The sequence below is a fragment of the Gobius niger genome (assembly GCF_951799975.1).
Source record: "Gobius niger genome assembly, chromosome: 8".
NCBI lineage: Eukaryota > Metazoa > Chordata > Actinopteri > Gobiiformes > Gobiidae > Gobius > Gobius niger.
Window position 1 is genome coordinate 15887042 of NC_136859.1, and position 25710 is coordinate 15912751.

A 25710-nucleotide genomic window follows, 5' to 3' on the forward strand; every position below is an offset into this window, starting at 1 on the left:
AGTCACTGAAGAGGAACTGGTGTTTTACATGGAGCATTGTCAAGACAGCTATGTAAAAAGTTGTAAAATTATGTACTAGTATCTACAATGTTTTGTATTTTTCCTGTTCAGTCCACATGTAGAATAGTGTATATTACTAAAACAGTATTATTTTAAAGTCTAATTTATGCAAACCAAGCCGTGCACGGTTTAAAATGTGTTAATAAAAGCAAAGCCACTTTGACTTATGAGGTTCATGGACATATATAACGCTGGCATTGGAGTTTATAATACACCACTTTGATGCTGGTGCCATGGGGATCTTGACTTGTGCTGACCATTGATGACAAGTAAAGGTTTAAATAAATGTAATTTAAAATGTGAGGTTTGTTCAAAGTGTATGTGTGTGCATGTATATATATATTTATTTTTTACTTGAGAGACAAGCGACACAGAAGTTAAGCCTCTTTATTTTTAGTCCATACAACCCATGCTTCAAGTCACTTGAGCAAACAGAGGTCGATGATAGGTTTATCATTACAGCTCATGTTGACGAGGCTGTCACAAAGACCTTGCCGTTTTGAAATTCCTGTTCGTCCAAAGGTGTTATGGATCTTAAGGTGATTATGATTTGCATCAATAAATTGCAGAGACATAATGAACAAGACAGCTACCTATAAAATGGGCCAAAAGTAGGAAACACAACTGAGCATAAAAAAAGCACACAAGAAAGTCAGCTGAAACTGTCTCAGCAAATCCAGTGCAATCCAAGACATGTTCTGCTTTAAACTAGCTAAAACCGAGGGCAAGACTTTCAAATATATTTTAGCTCCTAATCGTTTTCATCAGGTTCCCATTTACAATGTCCCTGAACAATTATGTTTGCACAGTACCTTAGAAGTGTATAGATAATTATAATATTGAGTAATTCCCTTTCCACCAAACATGATTTGATTTGGAAATACCTGAAAGACTAACAGGCAGAAAGCTTTTTTACATTTCATATTGCTACATTTTAACACAGATTAACAAAGGGATATTTATTTTTGCATATTTTCAAAGTTTTGGTTTATAGTGCATCTGCACTATGTATCTGGATGTCAAATTATATCCTGAAATAGCACCAAAAGGAAAACACCATCACATCATTAAGTGACCAAGTGTTTAAAGTTTTAGAAAAAAGAAAGTAGCAAGTGTGCAGTGCAGTCTAATTAGCCATCAAGTGATTAGATTGAAAACAGCAAAGTAAACATCTAAGTGTATAGTATTACCAGACGAATAAAGCTGATGATCCAAGATCAAGACAGGCTGCATTTTACAAAATGAGTGATTGACTTGTCACTGTTAGCATGGTTCTTTCATCTGCTGTAAACGGAGCTGCACAGTCCCACAAATCACAGCTTATGTTTGGTTAAAATCTAGTCCTAAATTACAAAGTAGAGACTGCTTTTTCATGCATATTTACTCAGGTTACTTTCAGTTTTAAAAATAGGTTTTGTAGTTCAGTCTCAACAACTGAAGCTCCACATTTGATGCATCTAAAAATGTTTATAAAAAGTAATTCAAATTTTCTGCTCATTTGAAGTAAATTTGTAACGATGTTTTTAAAAATATGTTTGCAAGCATAGTTGCGCATAAGGTTATAGCACCAGATTGTAGATTATGCCAAGCCTTGGGTTTGATCTGAAGAGCAAATCTGTGATGCACTAAAGAGTGTCATCCAGACAGCAGTGAGACACACTGACAAATCTTCAAAGAACTTAAAGTGCCACTCCAGTCCCACTCCAGCTTCCCAGACTTCAGCCATCTAAAACCTAACCACAGTAAGCATTTTTCAATCTAAGACAACTGATGGGGAGCTTCAAGCATTTCCATTAGGAAAGTATCAATAGGTGTGTCACCAATCAGCTTGAAGAAGAAAAGATGCTCCAAGCACTTCAAGCCAATAGATCGCAGTGCAGGCAGTCGAAGAAGTAGCTTAGCAAACCTGAAAACAAACAAAGATGAAATCTCTGAACATCGGACATGAACACACCACATTTGGGACATTCACCTTCCCTGCTGCTCTGGATACTTCTGTTTGCAATAGGCCTCCAACGATGCATAGACCTTTTCTCTAAGGAGCTCCACCTCACTGGTGTTCGTAAGTCCTTTAGCATCTGTACAAATGGGAAAATAGACGGTTGATGAAATCATAAGGAAGAATGTACTCAATATTTAATAAATATCTCACCTGGGTTGAAGAGAACAATAGCTCGGAGGCAGCCCAGCTCCGTCTTGTCCATTTGCATATCTCTCATTTTATTGACGAGCTCCGTAAGAACTCTGATTAGGAACAAATAAGAGTATCAGTGCTATGTTCATTAAAAACAGCTAACATTTGAGGAGACGATGAAGAAAAATACCTGTCAAATATGGCACCAACTTCAGCACTCTGTACGCTCTCCCTGTGGTAAAGAAAGGTCACTTGCAATAGAAGACACACCACTATTACACTGGACTCCATGTGAGTGAAAACGTACCTGTCGAAAATAGCTCCAACTCCTCCACTGTGTGCACTGTCACGCTGTAGCTCAGAGGTCAGAAGAACTCCCTCCTTGAGAGCAATCGATCGGTGGGAAAAAGAGGCAATCAGGAGCTCATTCCACCCTGAAATTATCATAAATTAAGAGTGACATAGGTATTAAGACTTTAATTGCAATGAAGAAGAACCAACTTGTGTATACAGAATGTGTTTGTATGCGACACTGACACTATTGCCTGTCAGAAAGGGACACATTTACATATAAATTGTGTAAGGTCTTATTCCAATGGTTTTTGTACACATTATTGCAAGCAGGAGCGCTAACCGCAGCAGTAAGCACTTGTGCGTCAAAGCTATAAGGTCCCAGGCTCGCTCCCCAGGCCGGAGAGGGCCTTTCTGTGTGGGGATTGCATGTTCTCCCAGTGCCTGAATAGGTTGGTACTCCCACTCCTCACCACTAAAAACACGTACAATAGGCCAGGTCGAGTGAGAGTGTGTTTGAGAGCGCAAGTGAGGGACAACAGGTGGAAATTAACCAACGGCTGCAATCCGGTGTGGTGTGTTTAGATGCATGAGTCCCATTAACATGCACTGACTCAACCAATTAAACCAATAAATGAATAAAAGTACCTGCACGAAGAAGAATAACCTGGTCATCAAGGGGCAGCTCACAAAAATGGGGGACTCTTTTTGCCCACTCAACCAGGGCATACAGTTGTTTGTCTGCTGTCTGGCAGATGTTGGTCACAGCATCATGGGGCTACAAAAAAATAATAAAGTGCACTTCTTATAATTCTCTTCGAATAGAGTGAAGAGACTTCACAGCTTTACAGTCTCCAAAACTTACAGAGGAACCCGAATCAGAGTGAAGCTCTGTTTTCTGCTCCACTGCAGTCTCTGCCTCCAGGATTTTCTCCACGGGCATCTCCTCATTTACAGACATACCAAACTCCCCAAAGTCTCCTTCACGCTCACGGTTCCTTTGGCGCTCTTCCTGGACTGCTGCGGTCACAAAGTTTCAAAACAACAACAGCAAAATTTATGGACATGGCTGGACAATGTCATTCAAACAGAACAGGTTACAGCACAGGGAGAAACGTTGCATAAAGGAAGAGGTCCAATACCTTCCCTCTTCATGCCCATGGCAAGGCACTTCTGGTAGCGGCAGTACTGGCATCGGTTCCGCTGGCGTTTATCTACCAGGCACTCTTTGTTATCCCTGCAAGTATAACTCAGATCTTTGCGCACAGTTCGCTTAAAGAATCCTTTACACCCTTCACAGCTGTACACTCCATAGTGCTTTCCTGAAGACACACAAAGATAAAAAACTAATAAATGCACAGTTCTCGGATCTATTGAAAGAATACATTTTGGAGGTTTTGTTTTGTTTTGTACCAGAGGAGCGGTCCCCACAGATGACACATAAACGTTTCTGGGACATCATTATCCCAGGACTGTGAGGTGTCATTGGACGCAGGCCAAAAGGTGGCTTGACGTCTTCCGAGCTGCTGATGGAGTGCATCCCTGATGCAGAAGCTGAAGAACCGAGCTGGAAAACACAAGTCTACTTTTAGAGATCAGCTATAAACATAATGTGCTTAATAATAAAGTAGGTTACCTGAATGTTACTAATAGGTCCAAATCCTAAAGATGGTGACACGAGAGGTGAATTCAGAGCGGGACTTATGACTGAGAAAGGAGAACCCAAGAGGTTGGTTGGGCTGTTGGACCCTGAGCTGTTTTGCTGTGAGGACATGGCTACTACACACTACCCAGAGGAAAGAAAGGGCTTGTCTCTAGGTTTTCAACTGCAAAACAAGATTGCAAATGTGTTAATGTTGTGCATTTGTGCGTTTCATTAAATCAACTGCAATGTAAAATTGTATGTTGCAATGAAAGTACCAACGTAACGTTACAACGGTAAGAAACGTCTCAAGGGTTAACTGCGGCTTCAAACCTAATCCAATTAGCCTTAATATATTCTTCCGACACATTCACAACAGCAAAAGAACAAACAGTAACAAGATCTAAAGATCAAACGTTTCAAGTTAGGAAATTAAACATATTTAACTTCGAAAAGATGCCTAAGCCGACTCAAATCTTATACATTTTTTACAGTCGCGATGGTACAGTAACCTTTAATGAAATCCTATTTGTAACGACAGCAACTATGACAAGCCCTTCTCCTTACAAGCAAACACATAATGATCGTTATCTATTTGCAGAACAAGGTAAACGTAGGGTTAATGTGCCAAACGCTCACCGCACTGTACATTTGAAACACGGCTGGCGTTTGGTTACTGTAGCTTGCAAATGTTAGCTCGGCCAACAGCCATTTGGCTTTGATGTTTAGATATTTGATAGCAATCTGTGAAACAACCAAACGTGAAAATGTGTCACAAATCAATACATTAGTACCTCCAATTATGTAAAAGTCTGCAAAAACAAAACCCTGGTATTTCTTGGTGCAAATCGCCTGTTAGCTGCATTTGCTCACCGAGCTAATTCGGCTAACATAAGCTAACAAGGTCGATATTCTAAGGTCGGCTCGTTGTGTTGCTTTTTCCAGAGCACATAATTTAATAATCCATGAAACAATGTCACAACTCACCAAGCAAACCTTCGACGCATTTTAACGCGACTGTTCCCGTTTTGACCGAGCCTCAGACGGCTAACACTCACAGCCACTTCGCTTCCACAGAGGGCTGTTGTTGTTTACAGGCCATGATGGCTCTGTGCCAGTGCCTGAGCCAAAATGTCTGTGGGACCACCCCGTTACAGCGCCAAGTCACGTGACACAATCAAAATCATACAGACAGCAGGGATTCGGACCGTTTCACATTTGGAGCATGCAAATTAAATGGCTTTTAAGATGCGGATACAAGGATGTTTTCATTGTTTCATTATGAAGAGTAGAAAATGTTTATCTGTTGCACCCATCTAGTCTATCTTGGCTAAGTACAACCAATGACTATAACAGATTACCACATTTCACACAGCACTTTATACACCACAAGGTTGAATAAATAAAATTAATAAATCTCCCTTTTATCCGCTGACAAAAGGATGTAAATTAGACCTTCTTGGCCTATCCTGTTGGGTAGGTCTACTCATAAATGTTACATACACCTAAATCTTTCCGATGGGTTATTACTGCCTAAAAACTATGATTGTCAATATTTGGAATATTTTGTACCGACTAGGTCAAAGTAGACTTGAAGGGCGGGGACAGCTGGACCTGAAAAACTGCTTTTGCAGATAGCGACTGGTCTCATACGGGCTATGTCCCTTATAACCAGCTGAGTAGCATTTTTACTCATCATAGGTTACTGACAAACTGAGTTCAACATACTGTTTGCTGAGTATTTGGGAGCAATATGTTGTTTAATAGTCAGTTACTTTACTTTCTGTTCATCTCAGGTAGGGTATAATCTATAATATTTTTTTTATGTTTTGCTATTTTACTAGTTGCTGTTAATATTTCCTTTTTTTTAATTACAGGATTAAACCTCTTTTTACTTGGATCTTCTGAATTTCACTTTATTGATATGTCTAAGACCTATGAAGATGCCAAGAGTTACTGCAGAGAAATGTACACTGATTTGGCCACAATCCACAACATCACAGAACAGAATGATTTGATCAAATTGGCGACAAATAGGGCCCCCTGGATAGGGCTCGAAATTGCAAACAGACGAATGTGGCATTGGTCTCTTCCTGGTCATACTGTGGAATATACAAACTGGAGTGAAGGAAATCCTCAAGAAAATGATATAGATGCATGTGGGGCCATGGATGAAAGCGGCAAGTGGTTTGAGAATGACTGCAGAACCAAAAGGAGCTTTGTTTGTCACAGTAAGATACAATGCATGTCAGATACAATGGGTTCGGAATGTTTTCATATGTACAAATACATAGAAATATGCATGTATTTCAATGTTATTACACTAAAGGGTACTGGTACTAAAATGTAATGTCTTTTTTTGGGGGGTAAAGCAAAAAAAGTCCCTGTATCATGAGCAGTGAATGGGATTGAATGTAAAAGCTAGCAAGAATGGTGTCTAAGCTGTCTAACTAATACCAATGTCACTAGGAAACAAGAATGATCTTTTATGTATTACTGTATGGGGTTGAGTTGATTCTTCCTGAAAATACAGGCAGTGTCGTGGAAAATACTTTACAATTGTATTCTGTTACAGAATACTGAATACTTGCCTTTAAGTGCATTTTGTAACATATTCCGTTGCTTTGTCCAATCAGAGTACTGTATTGTGAATACTTAAAATACTTTCACATTGATTTGCATGATATTCATGCAAATGATTTAAAGCATGCAGCTACGCCACACTGCCTGCTATGAACTTATTTGCCATGTAGAGCTTGATGTAGAGCTTTTCCCTGGCTGTTTTGACCATCTCTTTCTTATTGTTATGAATATGAAATTGAAATTGAATGATTGAGCACTTCAGTGTATTCCTTTGATATTTAGAAAGCAACTTTATTCTAAATACACTCAAATTAAAGAGCAACTTTACCAAAATACAGTTAGTCAAAATGAGTATTCTAAATACGTATTCTGAATACAACAAGTATTCAGTTACTACTCAACACTTAATACAGGATATTCATTTGAAAATACGGAACTGTGATATCTGAACAGACCAAAGCAAAACCAGAAGTGCGGTAAATGAGGACAGACACTAGGACTAGGACTCAAGTATTTCCCGGTCAGGACAACAGAACTTTACAAGACCACCTGTAACTGAACAGCATCACTAAATGTGATGCAAAAAACAGAGGTAGTGTGCCCTCATGAATAAAAAATACATTTATGGGGTTTAAGTATAAGACGGCTGCACATGAAAATGACAATAACAATTTAAAACTAAAACAAACAAAAAACATTCTGAACCCACTGTTACACAATACATTTTCAACATATGCAAAATAGCTTTTTCAACTTCAGATCTTTGACAGGTGATATAGGCAGCCACATTTTTGTTGCTGCAACTAAAACGTGGCGGGATGCGCAGAACCACTGCAGGAACATCTCTACTGACCTGGTTCACATATTGTCTGCTGAGGAGAATGAAGCCGTGAGGTTAATATCTCAAAACTCATGGATTGGCCTTTTCAAAGATCCCTGGAAGTGGTCAGATGGAAGTAACTCCTCTTTCCGATACTGGGGAAATAGTCAGCCCAACTACTTAGTGGGTCAGGAGTGCACTGTCACCGTTTTCAAAAACTCTAGGAAATGGAATGACGTAAAATGCACAGGCAACAGAAAAATTATTTGTCAAGGAGGTAAGATTATTGGTCTGCCACATTAGGAGTTGAGTATTATGAACACTTTTACATGTTTTGTTCTTTTTTCCCCCTCCAGCTTATAAAGTGCCCACAACAACCATTCAAACAAGTACACCCGATTCAACAGAAGAGACAAATCTGACCACAGTTTCTAACATAACGTCTGAAAGCTTTATAGTGACTTATCATTTCACTGTTGATACAAATGATACAAATGAAACAAACTCAACAACAACTCCAAACACCACGGTCAGCCCTGCCACTGCTCTGACTACAATTCCAGTGACGATAACTGGAACAAACTCAACGACATCTCCAAACACCACGGTCAGCCCTGCCACTGCTCTGACTACAATTCCAGTGACGATAAATGGAACAAACATGACTACAATTCCAGTGACGACAGAGAGCACTTCTGCATTACCAAACACAACTCGGCTTGTAACATTGCCACTTCATAGTAACACCCCAGGTAAGTTCAATGTTGTACTAATACAGAATAGACTCAATTAGGCATAAACTGGCCATGTGCACAATTCATTTCAATAAATATCAATATTAATTTCTCATTTGAGAACAGATACTGATCAGACACGCTACAAGAACTTCTGTCTAGACATCAGTATTTGGCCTTTGTTAATTTACTGCCTACTGTAGCCCAGCCATTCTCAAAGTCTGGGACATCGCGGCCACCTGATACCAATAATCTCCCAGGGCCCCCCAGTAATGATAAGTTACTCTATTCAAAAGAATGAGTTATTATTTTACAGCTAAAATTACATGAAAATCATCTACAATTGCTGAATAGTGATTTAAAGAGGTACATTTTAGCAAATAAATGTACATATCCTTTCAAAATCTGTGATTTTTCAATGTGCTTGTTTTGTAAACAAGCTTTGGGACCCCCCCTGCTGTGCCTCTGAGGCCCCCAGGGGCCCCGGACCCCACTTGCGGAACCACTGCTGTAGCCTACTGAAGAGTAGGGTAGCCAAAAACTATGTTGAAAAGTAACTCTGATACGATTTTACTTTGTTTACTGTTTACTCTAAACCAAATTTCCAAGCCAATTACGATAGAAGTTGATTTTTTTTTTACTTTAATATTAAGTAAACATAAGAATAAATGCATTATAAATGCTATGAGGTGATGCATTAATAAATCAAGCACTATATATTATTATGTCTTCATACAGGAAACCTGGTTTTGATCAGACAAAACTTTACATGGATTGAAGCGATCGCCTTCTGCAGGAGCCACTATATTGATCTGGTTCACATTTCCACTGAGGATGTCCAAAAGGAAGTTGCAGAAAAAGTGAAAAATGCCACAACACCTCATGTGTGGATTGGCCTCAAATACACCTGCAGCTCAAATATATGGTTCTGGACTAAGTCTTCCAGTGGGTGCTACCAGAACTGGGCTCCTCAACAAGGTTCTGCGCGGAATTACAGCTGTGGTGTGACAGGGGCTATTGAGGCCACTGGGGGGCAGCAGTGGGTCGGCTTGCCACAGACAGAGAAGCTGAATTTCATTTGTAATGCATGTACTGGCTAAAAGACAAATATTGTCTGAATGATTTCAACATACTTTTAAGAAATATATTTTCTAATATATAAAAATAAAAAGTTGCTATTTTTGACATTATATGAGTTATAAACCTTCCAACAGATTATGTCACTGCATTGCTAAAAAAACAGCTGCTCAGCCTATTGTTATTGTTGTTTCAATGAATATGAAAATGTCATGGGGTGTGTAGGCGTGCACATTCACAGTCACGGGCAGCAAGAGTGATGTGAGAACATTGATCCGCTCTACGCCTTTCACTCAGGGTTAGTATTTACATGTTGACCTCTTCAGAGGCCCCCCCATGGTAAGTCTTGGATTCTGACTGACTGACCTGACCTTCACTAGTGCACCACATGGCCCTGGGCTAAAAGACATCAGCCACTTGTACATTAACCTACAGGTAAATATGGGATGAAACACAAATGTTCTATTGTAGGTTCTATTGTAGGTTGTGGCTTGTTCTCAGCTGTTTATTGCACGGTGGTGCAGCGGTTAGCACTGGTCTTTCGCTGTAAGAAGTTCCCAGGTTCGAACCCCGGATGGGGCCTTTCTGTGGAGTTTGCATGTTCTCTCTGTGTCTATTTCCTCCAGGTACTCCGGTTTCTCCTAACATTAAAACAAGAGGACAGGATGTGATTATGAGTGAGTTACATGCATGCAATCATGTGTATCATTAACAAGCACTGTCCCTGACCAAATAAGTAAAATAGCACTTGTTGATTTTGAAGTATTTTACATGAAGGACCCCTGATATATCCCATGGATATTAGATTTTCTAACATGTTAATAATAGTAATTGTACATGAAATGTTAAAACAAGTTTTGTCAGTTTTAGTGTTTTAGTTTTATCTTTCTGTGAAGCATTTTGGTCTTCCTTGTGTTGTTGTAAAGTGCTCTATAAATAAACTTGATATTGTGAACGTACAATTTTATGTTATTACACTTCTAAATAGCATTATAACAGTCAACAAAATAAAAAGCCTAAATGAATAGTTGTCTAGTAGTCTTGTTTATTACTCTTATTGTTGTTATTATTATTATTATTATTATTATTATTATTATTATTATTATTATTATTATTATTATTATTATTATTATTATTATTATTATTATTATTATTATCATCATTATTGATGATGATGATGGCCAGGGGAATGCAGATGAAGCATTCCATTATTTACACATTTGATCTTGTGTTTCATGATCTACATTAGTCCTCTTTCAAATTAATAATTTAGTGAGGCTCAGGATAGTAATTAGAGATCACCTTAATTATAGTCCAAATAACTTTGGACTATAATCCCCATAAAGCCTCAAAAGTAGAGCGTAAAGCTTGTAAGCCGCAGCTGCATATTGATGACCACTGCTGCATTCACAAAGAAGGCCCGTCACTTGTCAATTACCACGGACCATTACACACGAGAGTGTCATCGCGCAGCCGGCCTCTCATTGGTCAGCCGGTCCCGCATCAGTTCAATGTTAAAGTCCCACCGGGTCCGGCCGGTGGCTCTCAGGGCTCGCCCCCGCACCCTCTTTCTCACCCTCGTCTCCTCCTGTGTCCTCTTGTGTGCTGTCCAGCTGCTTCTGACCTCTGACCCCTTCACCCTTACTCCTGACCTTTGGGGACATTCCCACGCCACACCCTTTTGTGTACATCTCTCCATGGAAACCTGCTGGTCACTCCCACAGCATTTTGAGTTGGTGGGTATAATTCACTTTAAGGGGGATCAGTGAGTCAGTGTTGTAATGCAATCTAATTTGGCCAATTTCTACCACGAGTTGAAAGACACACACAGAAAAGAGCTGAATTAACACTTTAAACTAGAAATTTACATAGGCGCTCAGAAAAGTGTGTTGCAGCATCCATTCACACAAAAAATGATGAGATATGAAATAAAGTCTACTTAGATGATACCAACTCTATTTCCATCATGTGTCCTTTCACTATACAGCTGCTTTAGCAAATATTAGTTTTTTATTTGGGGTGTCTGTGGACCTGCCATGCGCACTGCAGCCTTTCCCATGCTCCCCTTTTCTTCTCAGAGTGCACAGCCCTCCCTCTCTTTTCCTTCTGTCACTTTCACAGTTAATTGTAGAAAAAGAGATTTTCTCCATTGAGGCCGGGTCGCTTAGGTAACCCCACTCCTGCATGAAATGAGATGGATCGAGGGTAGACACAGAGCAGAGCAAGTGGACACGACAAACTGAGTCGAGCAGCGCTTGAGGACGGACGCACCAACAGTGGACTTAACTTTTGTGCGAAGTTATTTGTTGCTAGATACAACTTTTCTACTTTTTCTAGTTTCTATATTTGTTATTACTTGGAGACTTACTACAAATTATTTTTTTTTTTATACAAAGTAAGTATTACATATGATTTTGGGGGACAATTAAATAAAAGTGATCTGACGTTAAATATTTTTTTTGTTTTTGCTTTAACAGGATTTTTCTCCACAACTGAATCCTCTGGTTTGATAGTGACTCAGGGGCTGATTGTCCAAACGCAATTCTTGTCTTTCTTCTCCTCCATCAGGAGTTGTGGATGGACATCAGGCCCCTGGTTCTCACTCTCCACTTTGGGAAAACTTCACAAAGGCCTGATTTCTGCACTCAATTATTAAGCAGTTTAAGTGTTATAGGGAAAGATGCATGAGCAAAACGTCTAAATTACTTAAATTGACCATGTTTTTTTAAATTACTTTTAGACAGTTCTTGGATTACCAATAATGTCTGTATGAAAAGGAAGTGCCGCTTGTCTAAATTCTTTTCAAGAGTCAAGTTTATGCGGTAGCCTTTAACTTCACTATCTATTATTTTAAATGTATTATTATTTTATTGCAACATGTGTTATGGACATACATTGAAAACTAGAGCATAAATTCTTACTATCGTAGCATCCATATTTTTATTTGTATATTTTTTTTAGATAATTTTTGCTATAAAGCAGGATTTCAAAGTTGTCAACTGGCCTAGGTTGTTAGTAAGTAAAGTTTTTTTTTTTTTTTTTCCCAGATAGAAATCACAAAGCGCTGTACAAAACATGAGAAATAAAATGAAAAGTTTCTCATTACTTTTTTTTATTTTACTGTTTGCACTTTGCACTTTGGTGCGACTGTATCATGGTTGTTTAAATGTGCAATACAAATAAAATGACTGGACTTACCGGGAAACTGGTATTTTCGTGTTTCTACAATCGGGGAACTGCGTTTATATGACCAAAGAAAAAAACGGATTATCAAAAACTCACGACAATAACTGTGAATCTTGAGTGCATGTAAACACACTCAGTGATTCAGAAAGAGTATCCACATTATCTCAGGACACTTTGTTCCTGATTTCATAATCCTGTTATAAAGCATGTGTGTGTACCATCAGAACCCAGACTGAAGCAGGTCCCAAAAAAAGAAAGAAAGATTTTGTTGCTAGAAACAAAAAGATCAGTAGCTTGGAATAGACAGTGGGAAAAAAAACAAAAATTAAACACAAAAATATAATTAGGTCAGACATCTGAGTTTCGATTGGTTAGCTTTTGATTAACTACTGTAGCATTTGACCCCTTCATGCCGGGAAGTGCTCTTGTGTCCTCATGTTGTAGCCTACCATGAGTAATGTTTGTGTCTCTTAATAACCCCTGTTCTGTTGTTGAAATCAAAGTTTGTGTAAAAGTATATACTTGTGTATTTCATCCACGCTGATCACCACAGTATTGTTAGAATATCTGTGCCAGACTTCACACCAAAAAGACCAAGTACATTGTTATGCAAATGGTCAACACCAGTAAAGATGTATGGATTTATTTGCTTCCAAACCTTTTCGTTACTCATCTGGTAAAGACTAATGCAATGCCATGTTTCAATGTCATACTTCAGTCATAGAGGTCTGGAAAAAACAATGTAGTTTCTGGATGTTTCATCCTGCAAATGTGTCTTCAATAAATAAACTTTAGGGCCTCAGCTTTTGCACGCAGCTTTACAGATAAAAATATATTCTGATTCTTCATGAGCAGTGCCCCCTATCTTCACACCCGTACAAACTGCGGACTTGATTTCTTGTAAATCACATGATTTGGAAGAAGAGAAACAGCTGAGCATTTGCCAAAACCTCTCACTATTGTGCAATAAAAGTGTTTTTATACTCCAGTACAACACATTTATGCAAAAAATTATATAAACACAAAATGGCACAGTTTGTACATTCAAAGGTTGTATTTAACATGATAATGCAATAAAAGCAGAAATACTCAGAGGTGCATGCACTGAGCACATATGTCTGCGGTAAAACACAACAGGGAGGGCTTGGGGAGAGCTCTGGGGTATTGAGCAATAAAGGCTGGACTGCTTATAAAAGCCATGCAGCACATCAGAAGGCAGGCTCAGTGGACACAGAGACAGGGCAGACACAATGATGCCCCTGACGCTCGCCACACTGCTGCTACTGCTGCTGGGTGTGGACGCCTCTCAGGACGACAGGTAGGACACACTCACACATACTCACAACATTTGAGGAAGATAGCAAGCCTGAGTTTACATCTTTGTGCAGCTTCTTCATCTCGGCTCCTCAGGTGTTCCACGAGGGAGTTGAAGAGACAGTGTTTGTGCAGATGGGCAAAAATCATCACCATAAAACTTATGAAATCTACCTGAAGGATATAAACAACAATCTTGTGTCACAAATAAAGACTCTTGAAAAGACAGATAAGGGGGTGATAGTGAAGCTGATGGTGAGGCACAGTACAAAATGTGATTGTTATGATAAAATGTTGTGTTAATTGTAACACATTTTTAATTGTATTTTAAAACCATAATCATAGGTAGACCCGACTTTGCTGTCCGTTCTGATACCGAGACCGAAACATCTTGAGCTGGTGGCAGAGAGCACTCCACAAGATACACATATGACCTGGGTTCTACTCTCACCACACAAAGGCTTCATCTATATCCAGACTAACCAGCCTGTGTACAAGCCCTTGGACTATGGTACAGTTTTTATCAGTCAAATAAAAATGGAAAATGGAAGTTAATATGTAATATTCATTTGCTCCTTTAGTTCAATACAGAATTTTCACTCTTGACCACACATTCAGACCTTCAACAGAACTATTTCACTTGTCAGTATATGTAAGCATCATCAGTCATACTATTTCCTTTTATTTGAAGTTTTATTTTTAAGCGTGTTTGTTTTTCTTTTTGCAGAATGCTGCTGGACACAGAGTTATGAAGTCCATATACAATTCAAAAGATGGCCTTTTAGAAAAAGCCTTTGTCATCCCAGATGTTGCTATGTACGTGAGCTAAAGCGGCAAAGAAGACTTTATCATCACCAGCTCATGTGTGTGTTTTTACAGAACAGGCACATGGAGGATGACGGCGCACTACGAAGGAGATAAAGCTAATGCAGTTTCCAGAGAGTTTAGTGTTCAAAAGTTTGGTGAGCTCTTTTATGATGAAGACTTTACAGGCAAGCATGAATAAATATTTACAGAGCAGTTTGTCCTATTTTACAGTGATGCCAACATTTGAAGTAAACATTCATATGGATGAAAAGTATATTTTGGTCAAAGCTACAGAGATTAGCTTCAGAATCCTCGCAAGGTAATCCTTCCTTCTTTGTAGTAACATACTTTACAGTATTAAATTGTTATTGCAAAAATGTTGGATATCAAAAAGAACAATTTTAAATGCAGGTCAGGGTCAGTCTCAATGTGAGAGCTGACAGATCCACATGAACAAACAAACAAAATCAGCAATGGTTGGAGAAATCTTAAAAATGTGTTGGTACATTTTTTCATTACATCTGTTTGTTTATGTTTTAAGGTATTCGCATGCAAACTCAGTGAACGGGGCCTACCATTGCCAATTCGGAGTGATTGGAAAAGGGTCCAAAGCAAAGCCAACCTTCATTATGGGGATGGAGCAAGCTGGTTCTGTGAGAAATTACAGACATACAAATGTGATTTTTAAAGTGTTCAAGAGCTTTTGTAAAATAACACTTTTGTACAGGTCAAGGACGGGATTGCATCTCTGTCAGTAAATATCTCAAAACTCAACCAACGTTTGGAAAACCAGCTGAACCATGCCTTGTCTGACTTAGAGACACGTGGAGAGCTGCTCTATTTGGGAGTATTTGTCACTGACATTCAAAGTACAATTGTTTTTAAATACAACAATAGATCGGTCCTTTCCTGTCAGATAGACTCTTTCTTCTTCATCTCTTTGTTTGTGTAGATGGTGAAATACAAGAGCGAAAGATATCTATACCAGTAGTAACTCACAAATACAATATAGCTCTATCAAGAACTCGCACTCACTTCATCCCTGGATTTCCAATTAATGTGGCAGTAAGTCTTAACCATTACTTGCTATGGGTATATATGTTTTGAGATAAAGGAGTTATGTGCTTTATTTTTGTGTTGGTGTTAGGCACTGGTTCGCTTGCCAGATGGCTCGCCTGCAGAAAAAATACCTGTTACAATGACTTTACAGGATGAAACTATACACAGTAGAACCAACCAGCAGGGAGCAGTGTTTAGTACATTTAATGCCAAGTCTGCTAGGGCAGTGACTCTAACAGTAAGTAGACACAAACTGGTAAACTAATCTATTGGGTTTAATTGTATTATTTTTATTCTTTATTATCTTCTCCAATAGGTGTCAGTGGATGACAGCAGTGAAACCAAAGTAATGAACGCTGCTGTGTCTCCGTCTGGCAGCTTTCTGTACCTGAGTGTAGACCATAAGCAGTACAGTGTGGGGGACTCAGTACGAGTGTCATTTTCAACTAAAAACGCACCAAAGACCGGGTTCATACACTACCTGGTACTATGCAAGTCACACAACTGTCAATCGCCATGACCATGAATGTATTTTCATTGATGACAGATTGGACACATTCTCTCCGCAGGTGCTGAGTCGGGGATCTATAGTCGAGAAAGGTCAAGTGGAGCTGAGAGACGCAAGTGTACTGTACCTGACGATATTAGACACCATGGTGCCGTCGTTCCGTCTGATCAGTTACTTCTCCACACAAAACAACGACATCATCAGTGACTCTGTGTGGCTGTCTGTCAAAGGCAATTGTGAGGAAAGAATCAAGGTAAGAAAAGAGCAGAAAAATGGATGATCAGAAGTGAACATTAATAATGTCTTTCTGTTATAGGTCACACTTAAAGGACGCTTTGAACCACGAAGTTTGTCCAAAGTAGATATAGATTTACATGGTGAAGAAGCCACTGTGGCACTGCTGGCCGTGGATACAGCATTATATAGCCTTAATACAGATAACAAACTCACCTCTGAGCAGGTACTACAGTATTACAAATCTTTGGCTGAACATATGAAGTCATTGATGTGGTTCAACAGGTTTACTCCTCAATGGAGGCCTATGACCTTGGCTGTTCATATGGTGGAGGGGCAGACCCTGATTCTGTTTTGAGAGATGCCGGGTTGGCGTTTTTTACCAAGATCCCTAGAAGGGCAGTGTTGCGAAATGGTATGGTTAAGATGAACAAAATACATGTAAATACTTTTATACAATAAAACTCATTTCTGGCCATACTTTTAGATTTGAACTGTCATTCCACATCTCGACAAAAGCGCTCTGTGGACCTGGAACAGGAGATGTTGACTTTAAGTATAAAGAATATTTGGATCGTCAAAAGAAATTTGCTTTTGCTTTTTTTTTTTTTTTTAGTGATTTTTTTGTTTCTAGAATCCCAGTATGAAGGAGATACATTGCAAAGCTGCTGCGCCCGAGGCTTCCTTCTTATTCCCATGCAGCGCACCTGTGAACAGAGGGCTGCGAGAGTACGTGCCATGCTAAATGACGAGTCCTGCTATGAGGCTTTCCTGTCCTGCTGCAATAAGGGGCAGCGTCTGAGAGAGCAGAAGACCAGAGAGGAGGCTAAGAAAGGACTGGGCAGAAGTGAGACCACTGTCATACTCTTTAAATTAAAATATATTTATTTCATAAATGTTTCTGCAGGCTGTAATGTATATCACTAACGGGGCACTGTCCTTTAATTTAAGCCTCAAGTTTCCTTGACATTGAAGAGTACTTCCTGAACAGTGACATCTCACACATCAGAAAGTTTTTCGACTCTTCGATTGCTTTCACATCATTTCCTGTGAAGGGCACAAAAAGGTATTTCAGATATTATTTGTGTAGCAAAGAAATAATTGGCTATTAAGAATAACAAAATATAATTGTGTGTTGTTTTTGTCTTTCATGAGCTATCAAATAAGTTTGCCTGATTCAATCACCACATGGGAGATTCAGGTCGTCACTTTGTCTAAGACTTCAGGTGCAGTAGCCCTTCACTCTTCACAATGGACAGAAATGTTTTCTTTTGTTTAAACCTGCACTTACAAATGGGTTTCCCAGCAATATGGAAAAAGCCATGAGAAAAGAATTTAAAAAGGCCAATTCAATACTAAATTATTGATTGCGGTTGGGTTTTTTACAGGTCACAAGCCTTTCCCTGGGACCATTTGTCATCATTTAGCACTGACAAAGTACAAAAACATTTCCTGAGTCTGTTAAAATGCTGAGCTGTTTATTTCAGCTTTATGGGGATGGGCAGATGATATAGATCAGAGGTGAAACTTTTCCCCAGCATTATGATACAGAATATGGTACTAAACAGCTACATCTAGTGGTGGGGTTCATACACATTTCCTCTTGAGGTTGTCCATGGGTTGTCCATGACTTCATGGACAACCTTCATGGACCCCAATGCCACCAATTATTCTCCACATTTACAGTATTATTTAAGCTGTGTATTTAACAGTGCTGCATTTTCTGTTTGGGATTTTTTTTTTTGAGTGAAGACCAGTACTTCTGGGACAAATACAGCCGTGTAATTTTATTCACAAACACTGACTCTTTCCCCTTCTGTGGCTTTAGTTTAGAACCTTTGCTTCAATAAAAAGGTGCAGAGTGCTTTTCGATTTATTTTTGATTTACTCTCTTTTCATTCATTATTTGAAACCCCCATATATTATCTAAAACCTTCAAAACCTTTCCATGACTTCACAAAATCCATGACTTTTCTAGGTTTTCCATGACAAACCCTGTAGTGGTCTGAAAAATGCACGACAGCAGCAGGCCTAAACACGTGGCTGATCTTGGTTCAACAGCTAATATTAAAGTGATAACTGAGTAACCACACTCAGGATTGTGTGAATGGAATCAAAAGAATGAGAGCAATAAAGTATTCCTGATTCTGAAATCTCAAAAAGTCACTAAAAACGATGAAAGGGTGAAAACATAAATGAAATACAAAGTGCTTGACAGGAAGACAGCTTATTATAACAGATCCACCAGAAAATTACACTAATATCTGAGCTCTCATTGAACTAGTGGCTTGCTTCTGCTTGTGTGTGGGATGGCATGGAATATTATGCGAAATAATACATATGTGTCACATGACTAGTTCTCATTCAACAATCATTTGTGGGAAAATGCTGTATTTTCCTTAAAGGGACTAGATGCAAGTTGGTCATTTTATACTCACCACTGCCACCTCAGGTCTTACGCGTAACTGCAATTTCTATATATTTAGCCCGTGCATGACGGAACTTCGGACCCGAACTAACGCCTTTTGGAGTGACAGTGCAGGATTTTAGAGGCAGTTGTGGTGAACATGTTTGGGCTCATTCTAGACACTAGGACATTGCTGGAACATGTAGGGGGAGGAAAATACATCATTTTAACATTCTTAAACTATAGTATAGTCCCTTTAACATACAGTAAAGTTTCTTTTTTACTTATTTAGCTTGGGTTATGGTGGATCCCTATGTCATAGCAGTTGTGAACCACAGCACTAAATAATACTCATCCTCCTTATGCACTCCAGTATGCAGTGCTGCTGGGTTTCATTGGTTGTATTTGCTGTAACTTTATTTTAACCTTTTGACTGTGTTAACCCCACTTGTCTGTCTTGGTTAAAGGTTTGTGCGTCAAAAAACCATCTCTGCTGAGAGCATTTAAACCAGCCTTTGTGTCTCTGAGGTTTCCTTATTCGGTGAGGAAGTACGAGCAAATTTATATTTCGCCTGTCATTCACAACTACAATAGTGAGGACCTTCACGTAAGTGACACAAGAGACCAAATCAGTGTTTAACACGTGTTTAGATGCTAGCAGTACATATGTATTTGTCTGTTATACCAGGTGGCAGTGCACATGGCACAGAGTGAAGGCCTCTGTTCTCCGGGCTCAGCCACATCAGCATCTTTTGTGAACATCACTGTGAGCCCAGACTCTTCACAGACGGTCACATTCACAGCTGTCCCAATGAAAAGTGGCCCTATACCAATAACAATCCGCCTATATGACATCAATAGAGAGGCAGAAATAGATGCCATTGAGAAGCCTTTGAATGTGTGGGTAAGTAATCAAATCTGTTTTGCTTATCAACTCACACAAACTAATATTATTTTTTTTGTAGGCAGGGGGAGTTGAAAAGACTGAAGAAGCCACTATAATAATACAATTGAATGGTTTGTATAGTTTTGTATCAACATGATTAATTTATTTATGTCTAATATTTGGTTTTGAATTGTCAGAGACAAATGGAGTGAGCCGTACAATCATTAATGGACGGTTACCAGATGACACAGTTCCTGATTCAACATCCAATATTTTCATTACACTGGAGGGTATGTCAACAATATAAAACGTAGGAGCGTATGTGACTCTGAACTTTCAATGTTTTTGACAGACGATGAATTTGCCACTTCACACGTGAGGAACATTCTGTCTGTGACTGTGGATCCTAAACTTATCGTACACCCCACTTCCTGTTTGGAGCAGACAACAAGTGCACTGGCTCCCACAGCAATCGTTTTACATTACCTGGATAGGAGTGGCCAGTGGATCAGCCAGCTTCCTGGAGCCCGAGATGTAGCACTTAATACAATTCAAAAAGGTAACAAATATCTGCTATTAAGAGATAAAAAACGCAACGTTGGATTTGTTTTTACATTGCAGGTATTGAGAGAATTTCACAAATAACAAATACAGCCAAAGGATCGAGTGGAGGTTACAGTTCATGGCCATCAAGTCCTCACAGCAACTGGTACATTGTGTTGATTCATCTGATGATTTTCACATACAACTAAATATAAAATCTCCTAAACCTTTTATTTACAGGTTAACCTCCCACATTGTAAAAGTGCTGTCTCTGTTGAGCAAAACGCAGCTGTTCACTTTTGGACGAGAAGGCAGGAAAGCTATAAACGTACCATATGAAGAAATCACAGCGGCAGTCAGATACTTGAGATCTGAACAGAAAGCTGACGGCTCATTTGGTGATGATCATCCTGTTCTACATAGAAGCATCGAGGTAAAATGAAATCCAAATGATGTTAGCACAATCTGAATGTGTTTAGTTTGATTTCTCTATTTAAAGGGTAAAGATAGAAATGCATACATGACAGCCTTTGTGGCTTTAGCACTGACCCACTCTCTGACATTACTGGAAGACCAAGACAGAAGTGCTACGGTAGGAAAATACACATTTTACTTCATTACTAAAGAGACACTGAAAAACACTGATGATCTAAAAATTTGATGTTAGGAAAATGTAATATCAAAAGCGACAAGTTATCTTTGGTCAAACTTCAACCAACTTGACCGGCCATTAGCTGTTGCCATCTCTGCCTGCGCTCTGTCGGTGCATAAGGATTATTCCCAGCAGGTCCGACGCGTGATTGACTGGGAAAAATTTGAAGCTACGGACACTGGTATTATACATCACATGACTATTACAGTATTTGACACAATATCATTTTGAGAGTGCCATATTGTCTTTTCATTTTTACAGACAATGGTGCGACGGCTGTGGAGACATCAGCATATGCGCTGCTAACCGCTGTAGCTCTCAGGGAAAGAGAGCAGGCACATTCATTAGCACATTGGTTGGCCACGCAAGAAAATAACTATGGTGGTTTCAAAACGTCACAGGTACAGGTTGTAACATAAATGAAAAAAAAAAAAAAAAAACTTTAAGTGGTCTGAAAGTGTTGTTTTCCTCCTTAGGATACGTTAGTAGCATTGGAGGCTATGGCTGAATATGAGCTGATGGAACCAGTCAGATCTGAAGCAAACCTGCACGCCTCATTCACAGTAAAAAGCAAGAATTACGTTGAAAAGCTACACCTGGAAAACAAAGAGAAAGTAGAAAAAGACCTGAAGGTATGGGAAGAAGAGGAAAATGAAATATTCCCTTTTGCAATATTAATCCATTTATGTTAATACATGAATCAATGTTTGTCACAGCGCTTTGTTGATAATGAAATAACAGCAGATTTCAAAGGACACGGAAAGGCTAAAGTAAAAGTGAGTGCAATAAAATATCCAAGAATGGCAGATGTAAAACACACAACTGACTGTTAATTTTGCAGGTGGTTAAAGTGTTCCACCTCATGGAGCCCAAAGACAGATGTAATAAACTGTCTATTGAAGTGACAGTGAAGGGGAAAGTGAAATACACCGGTGAGTGACTTTTATCCATCAAAAACAGAGCGCTGACCAAAACAAGCACTGAACTGACTGCTGTCTGCAGCCGCAATCCAAGAGAACTATGACTACTATGAAGATGATGATGCGACCCAACAAAGTGATGACCCCCGAGAGCCGCGTTCAGCCATCGACTGGTTCGACATTCGCACACGCAGACGAAGAGACGTGAGCAGTGACCAAACTTCAGATCAGTTCGTCACTTATGAAGTGTGTGTCGAGTAAGTTTTATCATCGTTCTATTAGTGGATTATCTGTAACTTAAAAATCCAAACGTTCTGAAATCAAACTCATTTTTCAGACAGGGCCCAAGCTATAATCTCACAGGAATGGCTATTGTTGACATTACGCTCCTAAGTGGATTTGTGGCTTCAGCTGAGGACCTGGAGGTTGTAAGTATCCCAGATCATCTCCTTATAGAATGAATGGTTTGTTTTGGTTGATTGATGCATTTACCAGTAACAAAAAAGGAAAAGACTGACACAATGCTTTTGTATGTCGTACATATACGTATATATGGCAAACTTAATCAAAGTATGTAAAAGCACTAAATCATTTATATATGATGCAATGAAACAACTAAGCATTTGAAATATAATAACAGCACTTTTCTAAACTATTCTAATCTAACTCCTCTTCTTCTATCCTAAGCTTAAAGCTCCACCTGAACAGTACATCTCTCACTTTGAACTGTCTCAAGGAAAAGTTCTGATATATCTCGATCAGGTAAAACAGAAGCAAGCTTGTTTGTAATAATTTAATTATACTAAACACTGACTCTTTTTTCTAGCTTGTTGAGAAAAGGCAGTGCTTTGTGTTTGGTGCTAAACAGTTACACACAGTTGGCCTTCTACAACCTGCACCAGCATCCTTCTATGATTATTATGAGCCAAGTAAGTGCCTGGTTCATATGTAGTCTTTAAGGATGTGATAATAAATATTATACACTTGCTCTCTCAGGTCAAAAGTGCACAGTGTTCTACTCAGCCCCAAAGAGGAGCAAGGTGATCTCCAAGCTGTGCTCAGAGGACGTGTGCCAGTGTGCAGAAAGTCTGTTGACCTTTTGATGCAGTATCAACTAAAATGTGAAAGTTTTTGTGATGCATGTTTATAACGTGTAATCATTCTTTGAAGGGCCTTGTCACAAATTACAAAATACATTCGACCGTGATAGAGACGGTAAATTAACAACAAGCGACCGCCGCCAAGACCATGCCTGCTTCTACCCTCTTGTTGATTATGGTCAGCATGCTATAGATGGGAGCAACATCCGGGTACTTTTGCTGAGTCCCCGTCCCCTCTGGGTGAAAATCCAGCGATCAGAACCAAATGGCCAGTCTTTCTTGCGAACACATCAATTCACTGTCAGAAGACGATCGGGACCTATTTAATTTTACATGGAAAAATATCTGAGCTAGTATATCAAATGCTACTTTCTGTCAAGGCCATGTCAAAGCTCATTATTAGGGAAATATCTCCACACGGTGGCCATGTATCATGCCATTTGTGACTTCTTTATCGGTAAATATTCAGCCTGATTAAATGTGCTCTGCACATGAACATTAGCAATGGCAGCTATAGACCATGTATATTTTGGTCTCACAATCAAGAAAACTACATTGTAGGCTGCATACACTTCATTTAAAGCAATACTAAGTAACTTGTTTACCTTAATAAATCCTTTCCGTAGTCCCTCTGGTGGTAATACAAGTGTTAATGGGATGATTGGGGGGTCTTTCATCTCCCCATGGTGTCTGTGGCCAGAAAACCACAATTGTAACTTGACTGCCACCGGACCGGAGCAACCAATACACACTAATAGAATCACAAAGAAGAAGCTAACAGGCTAACGGGCAAAAAAAAAAAAAATATTTCCAATGTGTAATTGGATGTACAATATCCCTCTCTCCCTTTGTCTTTTCTATCAGTGTAGTATGTACTCTCACAGACAATTAATAAGTTAAAAAATCGTAACATGCTACGACACCTGCAGTTGCACTTGCGCCTCTAGGGGCATGAGTTACTTAGTACTGCTTTAATAACAATCTCAAAGGCACAGAATCAAAGTGGTAGTTGTAATGACATTATAAACCAACAAGCAAAAAAGGTACACAAGGAAATGTTACTGACATGCAATGAACAGAGGGGTTCAGCTGCTCAGTTGAGAGCGTTTACGGTGTACTCTATAAATGAAATGATCTGAAGCAACAGACCATTTCCTTTATATCCTTTTCATATTTGACAAATATGCAAAGTAATCTTTCAGATGTAATTTAGAAGTTCTCAGACAATCTCTGCCCATTCATTTCAATGAACGAGAGCTTCTGTTTCACCCACACGGGGCGGTATCTTCAGTGACATAGACATTGCTCTCATCTATCACTCAAACAAGTTTTCAGTGCACTGGAATGGTGTGCTTATACTGATTTCTCCCTTCTTAATTTCAGCATACATGGTAAAAGTTTTAGAGGTTTCCGAGAAAAGCTACTTTGAGCTATACAAGACAAATGTCACAGATGTGTTAAAAATGAGTAAGTGAAATCGCTCAGTAGACATCTATCAGACATCCATGGTTAGTAGCTAAGTCAATGTTGTATTTTTAGGAGGTGATGCTCTTGTGAAGGCTGGCAGTCATCGTGTGTTTGCCAAGAGGTGGCAGTGTAAAAGCAAATTAGAAGTGGGAACTGAGTACCTCATTATGGGCAAAGATGGTTCAACAACCGACTCACACGGGCAGTAAGTGAAGTCACTTTTTGGTCAAACCGTCTGTCACTAATGATCCTAATCTCCCATTCTGTCACTTTGTAGGAAGCAGTATCTCCTGGAAGTCAGCACTTGGGTTGAGCCGAAACCGTTGAATTGTGAAAAAACGTCGCACACCGAGGGCTGCAATGACTTCAATACGTTTGTGGAGGAATTCAAGATATCCTCATGCAAACAGTAAAGCTTGCGGTCATTTATACAGATGGGAAATATGCATGTGCTGGTCACAATATATCCTGTCTTAAAATAGAAAAATGGATCAATAACAACATGTGTTACTTGTAGGGCTGCACAATATGAGAAAAAATGGTGATATACTGTACACATCTATATTATAATGACAGTATGCAGATATGGATATTGTGACCTAATAATACAATAGTGGTAATGTGTTGTGTAGCCCTTATTTACTTCCTCAAACTATTAAAATGAACAATGACTGTAACTAGCCTTAGTGGAGACAGTTCCTTATTGCATCCAATCTCACAGTAACCGAGAAAAAAGCTAATGATAAACAGCCAGGTTTATCTAAATACTATGATTCACTTTGGCCTGCAGCTTTGGTATTTCTGTTGAATTTAGTTTTTTTCTCCCCCCCCAAAAGGACCTGAGAGGGTGCTCTGTACTCTACACAACCCCCCTCATAGCAACCCCTCTTCCTTCAACATCTGTTAAGAAAAGAGGATCTGGGGTGGTTTAGCAGTGTGCACATAAAACTAATTAACGGGAAGTATTTGCAGTGACAGAAGATGATAGAAAAATGCCTAATGCTCAATTATGAATACATGCATGAAGATACGATTCATTATGTAACACATGATGAGTTGTAGGTGAGGAAAGATGCAGCGGGGAAGTGGGAGGGTTTAGGGCGAGAAGGGGGTGTCCAGGGGGAGGAGTGGAACAAGTGAGGGCTTATGCACTTATATTATTCTAATCTCTGAGGCCTGCCCTAAAGTAAGCAACACAGGGAGTACTGACCGTCACTTCAATCACAACTGTATCAATGGTTGCAGTGTCACAGACTTTGCTATTAGACATTTCATTAAACATAAAT

The 25710-nt window shown here is 39.2% G+C and overlaps 2 protein-coding genes across 3 annotated transcripts; one reads left to right on the plus strand and one right to left on the minus strand.

The window, feature by feature from the left end:
- Window positions 1–493: 493 nt before the first annotated feature.
- On the minus strand, window positions 494–5253 carry LOC306966188 (retinoic acid receptor RXR-beta-A-like). Of its 2 annotated transcripts, XM_079560860.1 has the most exons (12): window positions 5115–5247; window positions 4767–4871; window positions 4122–4311; window positions 3899–4052; window positions 3628–3807; window positions 3351–3505; window positions 3134–3263; window positions 2502–2628; window positions 2385–2426; window positions 2213–2304; window positions 2033–2138; window positions 494–1966 (listed from the first exon to the last, which is right to left on the minus strand). In XM_079560860.1, exons 3-12 carry the CDS (start codon window positions 4257–4259, stop codon window positions 1819–1821), a joined length of 1272 nt encoding a protein of 423 aa, XP_079416986.1. In that variant the 5' UTR covers window positions 4260–4311; window positions 4767–4871; window positions 5115–5247; the 3' UTR covers window positions 494–1818. The 2 variants fall into 2 exon arrangements, with proteins under 2 accessions (XP_079416986.1, XP_079416985.1); XM_079560859.1 differs by lacking the exon at window positions 4767–4871 and having other exon boundaries at window positions 5115–5253.
- Window positions 5254–13719: 8466 nt separating this feature from the next.
- On the plus strand, window positions 13720–24980 carry c4b (complement C4B (Chido/Rodgers blood group)). The gene is made up of 41 exons (XM_079560849.1): window positions 13720–13845; window positions 13916–14096; window positions 14187–14352; window positions 14423–14493; window positions 14569–14657; window positions 14721–14803; window positions 14880–14967; window positions 15190–15301; window positions 15376–15517; window positions 15601–15713; window positions 15796–15945; window positions 16024–16191; window positions 16277–16468; window positions 16532–16675; window positions 16735–16864; window positions 16937–17005; window positions 17084–17296; window positions 17401–17515; window positions 17605–17675; window positions 19324–19463; window positions 19545–19760; window positions 19822–19873; window positions 19940–20032; window positions 20095–20301; window positions 20364–20451; window positions 20526–20718; window positions 20785–20877; window positions 20953–21118; window positions 21199–21338; window positions 21414–21569; window positions 21654–21713; window positions 21779–21869; window positions 21940–22114; window positions 22195–22285; window positions 22545–22619; window positions 22684–22786; window positions 22854–22943; window positions 23028–23135; window positions 24341–24424; window positions 24497–24629; window positions 24702–24980. The coding sequence occupies exons 1-41, from the start codon at window positions 13778–13780 to the stop codon at window positions 24835–24837; spliced, it is 5055 nt and encodes a 1684-aa protein (XP_079416975.1). The 5' UTR covers window positions 13720–13777; the 3' UTR covers window positions 24838–24980.
- Window positions 24981–25710: the final 730 nt, after the last annotated feature.

Bases quoted from the DNA above. Each gene is read 5' to 3' on its own strand.
- LOC306966188 (XM_079560859.1), bottom strand. From the start codon at position 4,259: ATGTCCTCACAGCAAAACAGCTCAGGGTCCAACAGCCCAACCAACCTC. The intron at 4,053-4,121 runs GTAACCTACTTT...TGTGTTTTCCAG, and splicing joins GACCTATTAGTAACATTCAG to CTCGGTTCTTCAGCTTCTGC. The intron at 2,427-2,501 runs GTACGTTTTCAC...TCTTTACCACAG, and splicing joins GTTGGAGCTATTTTCGACAG to GGAGAGCGTACAGAGTGCTG.
- c4b (XM_079560849.1), top strand. From the start codon at position 13,778: ATGATGCCCCTGACGCTCGCCACACTGCTGCTACTGCTGCTGGGTGTG. The intron at 15,714-15,795 runs GTAAGTCTTAAC...TGTTGGTGTTAG, and splicing joins GATTTCCAATTAATGTGGCA to GCACTGGTTCGCTTGCCAGA. The intron at 15,946-16,023 runs GTAAGTAGACAC...CTTCTCCAATAG, and splicing joins CTAGGGCAGTGACTCTAACA to GTGTCAGTGGATGACAGCAG.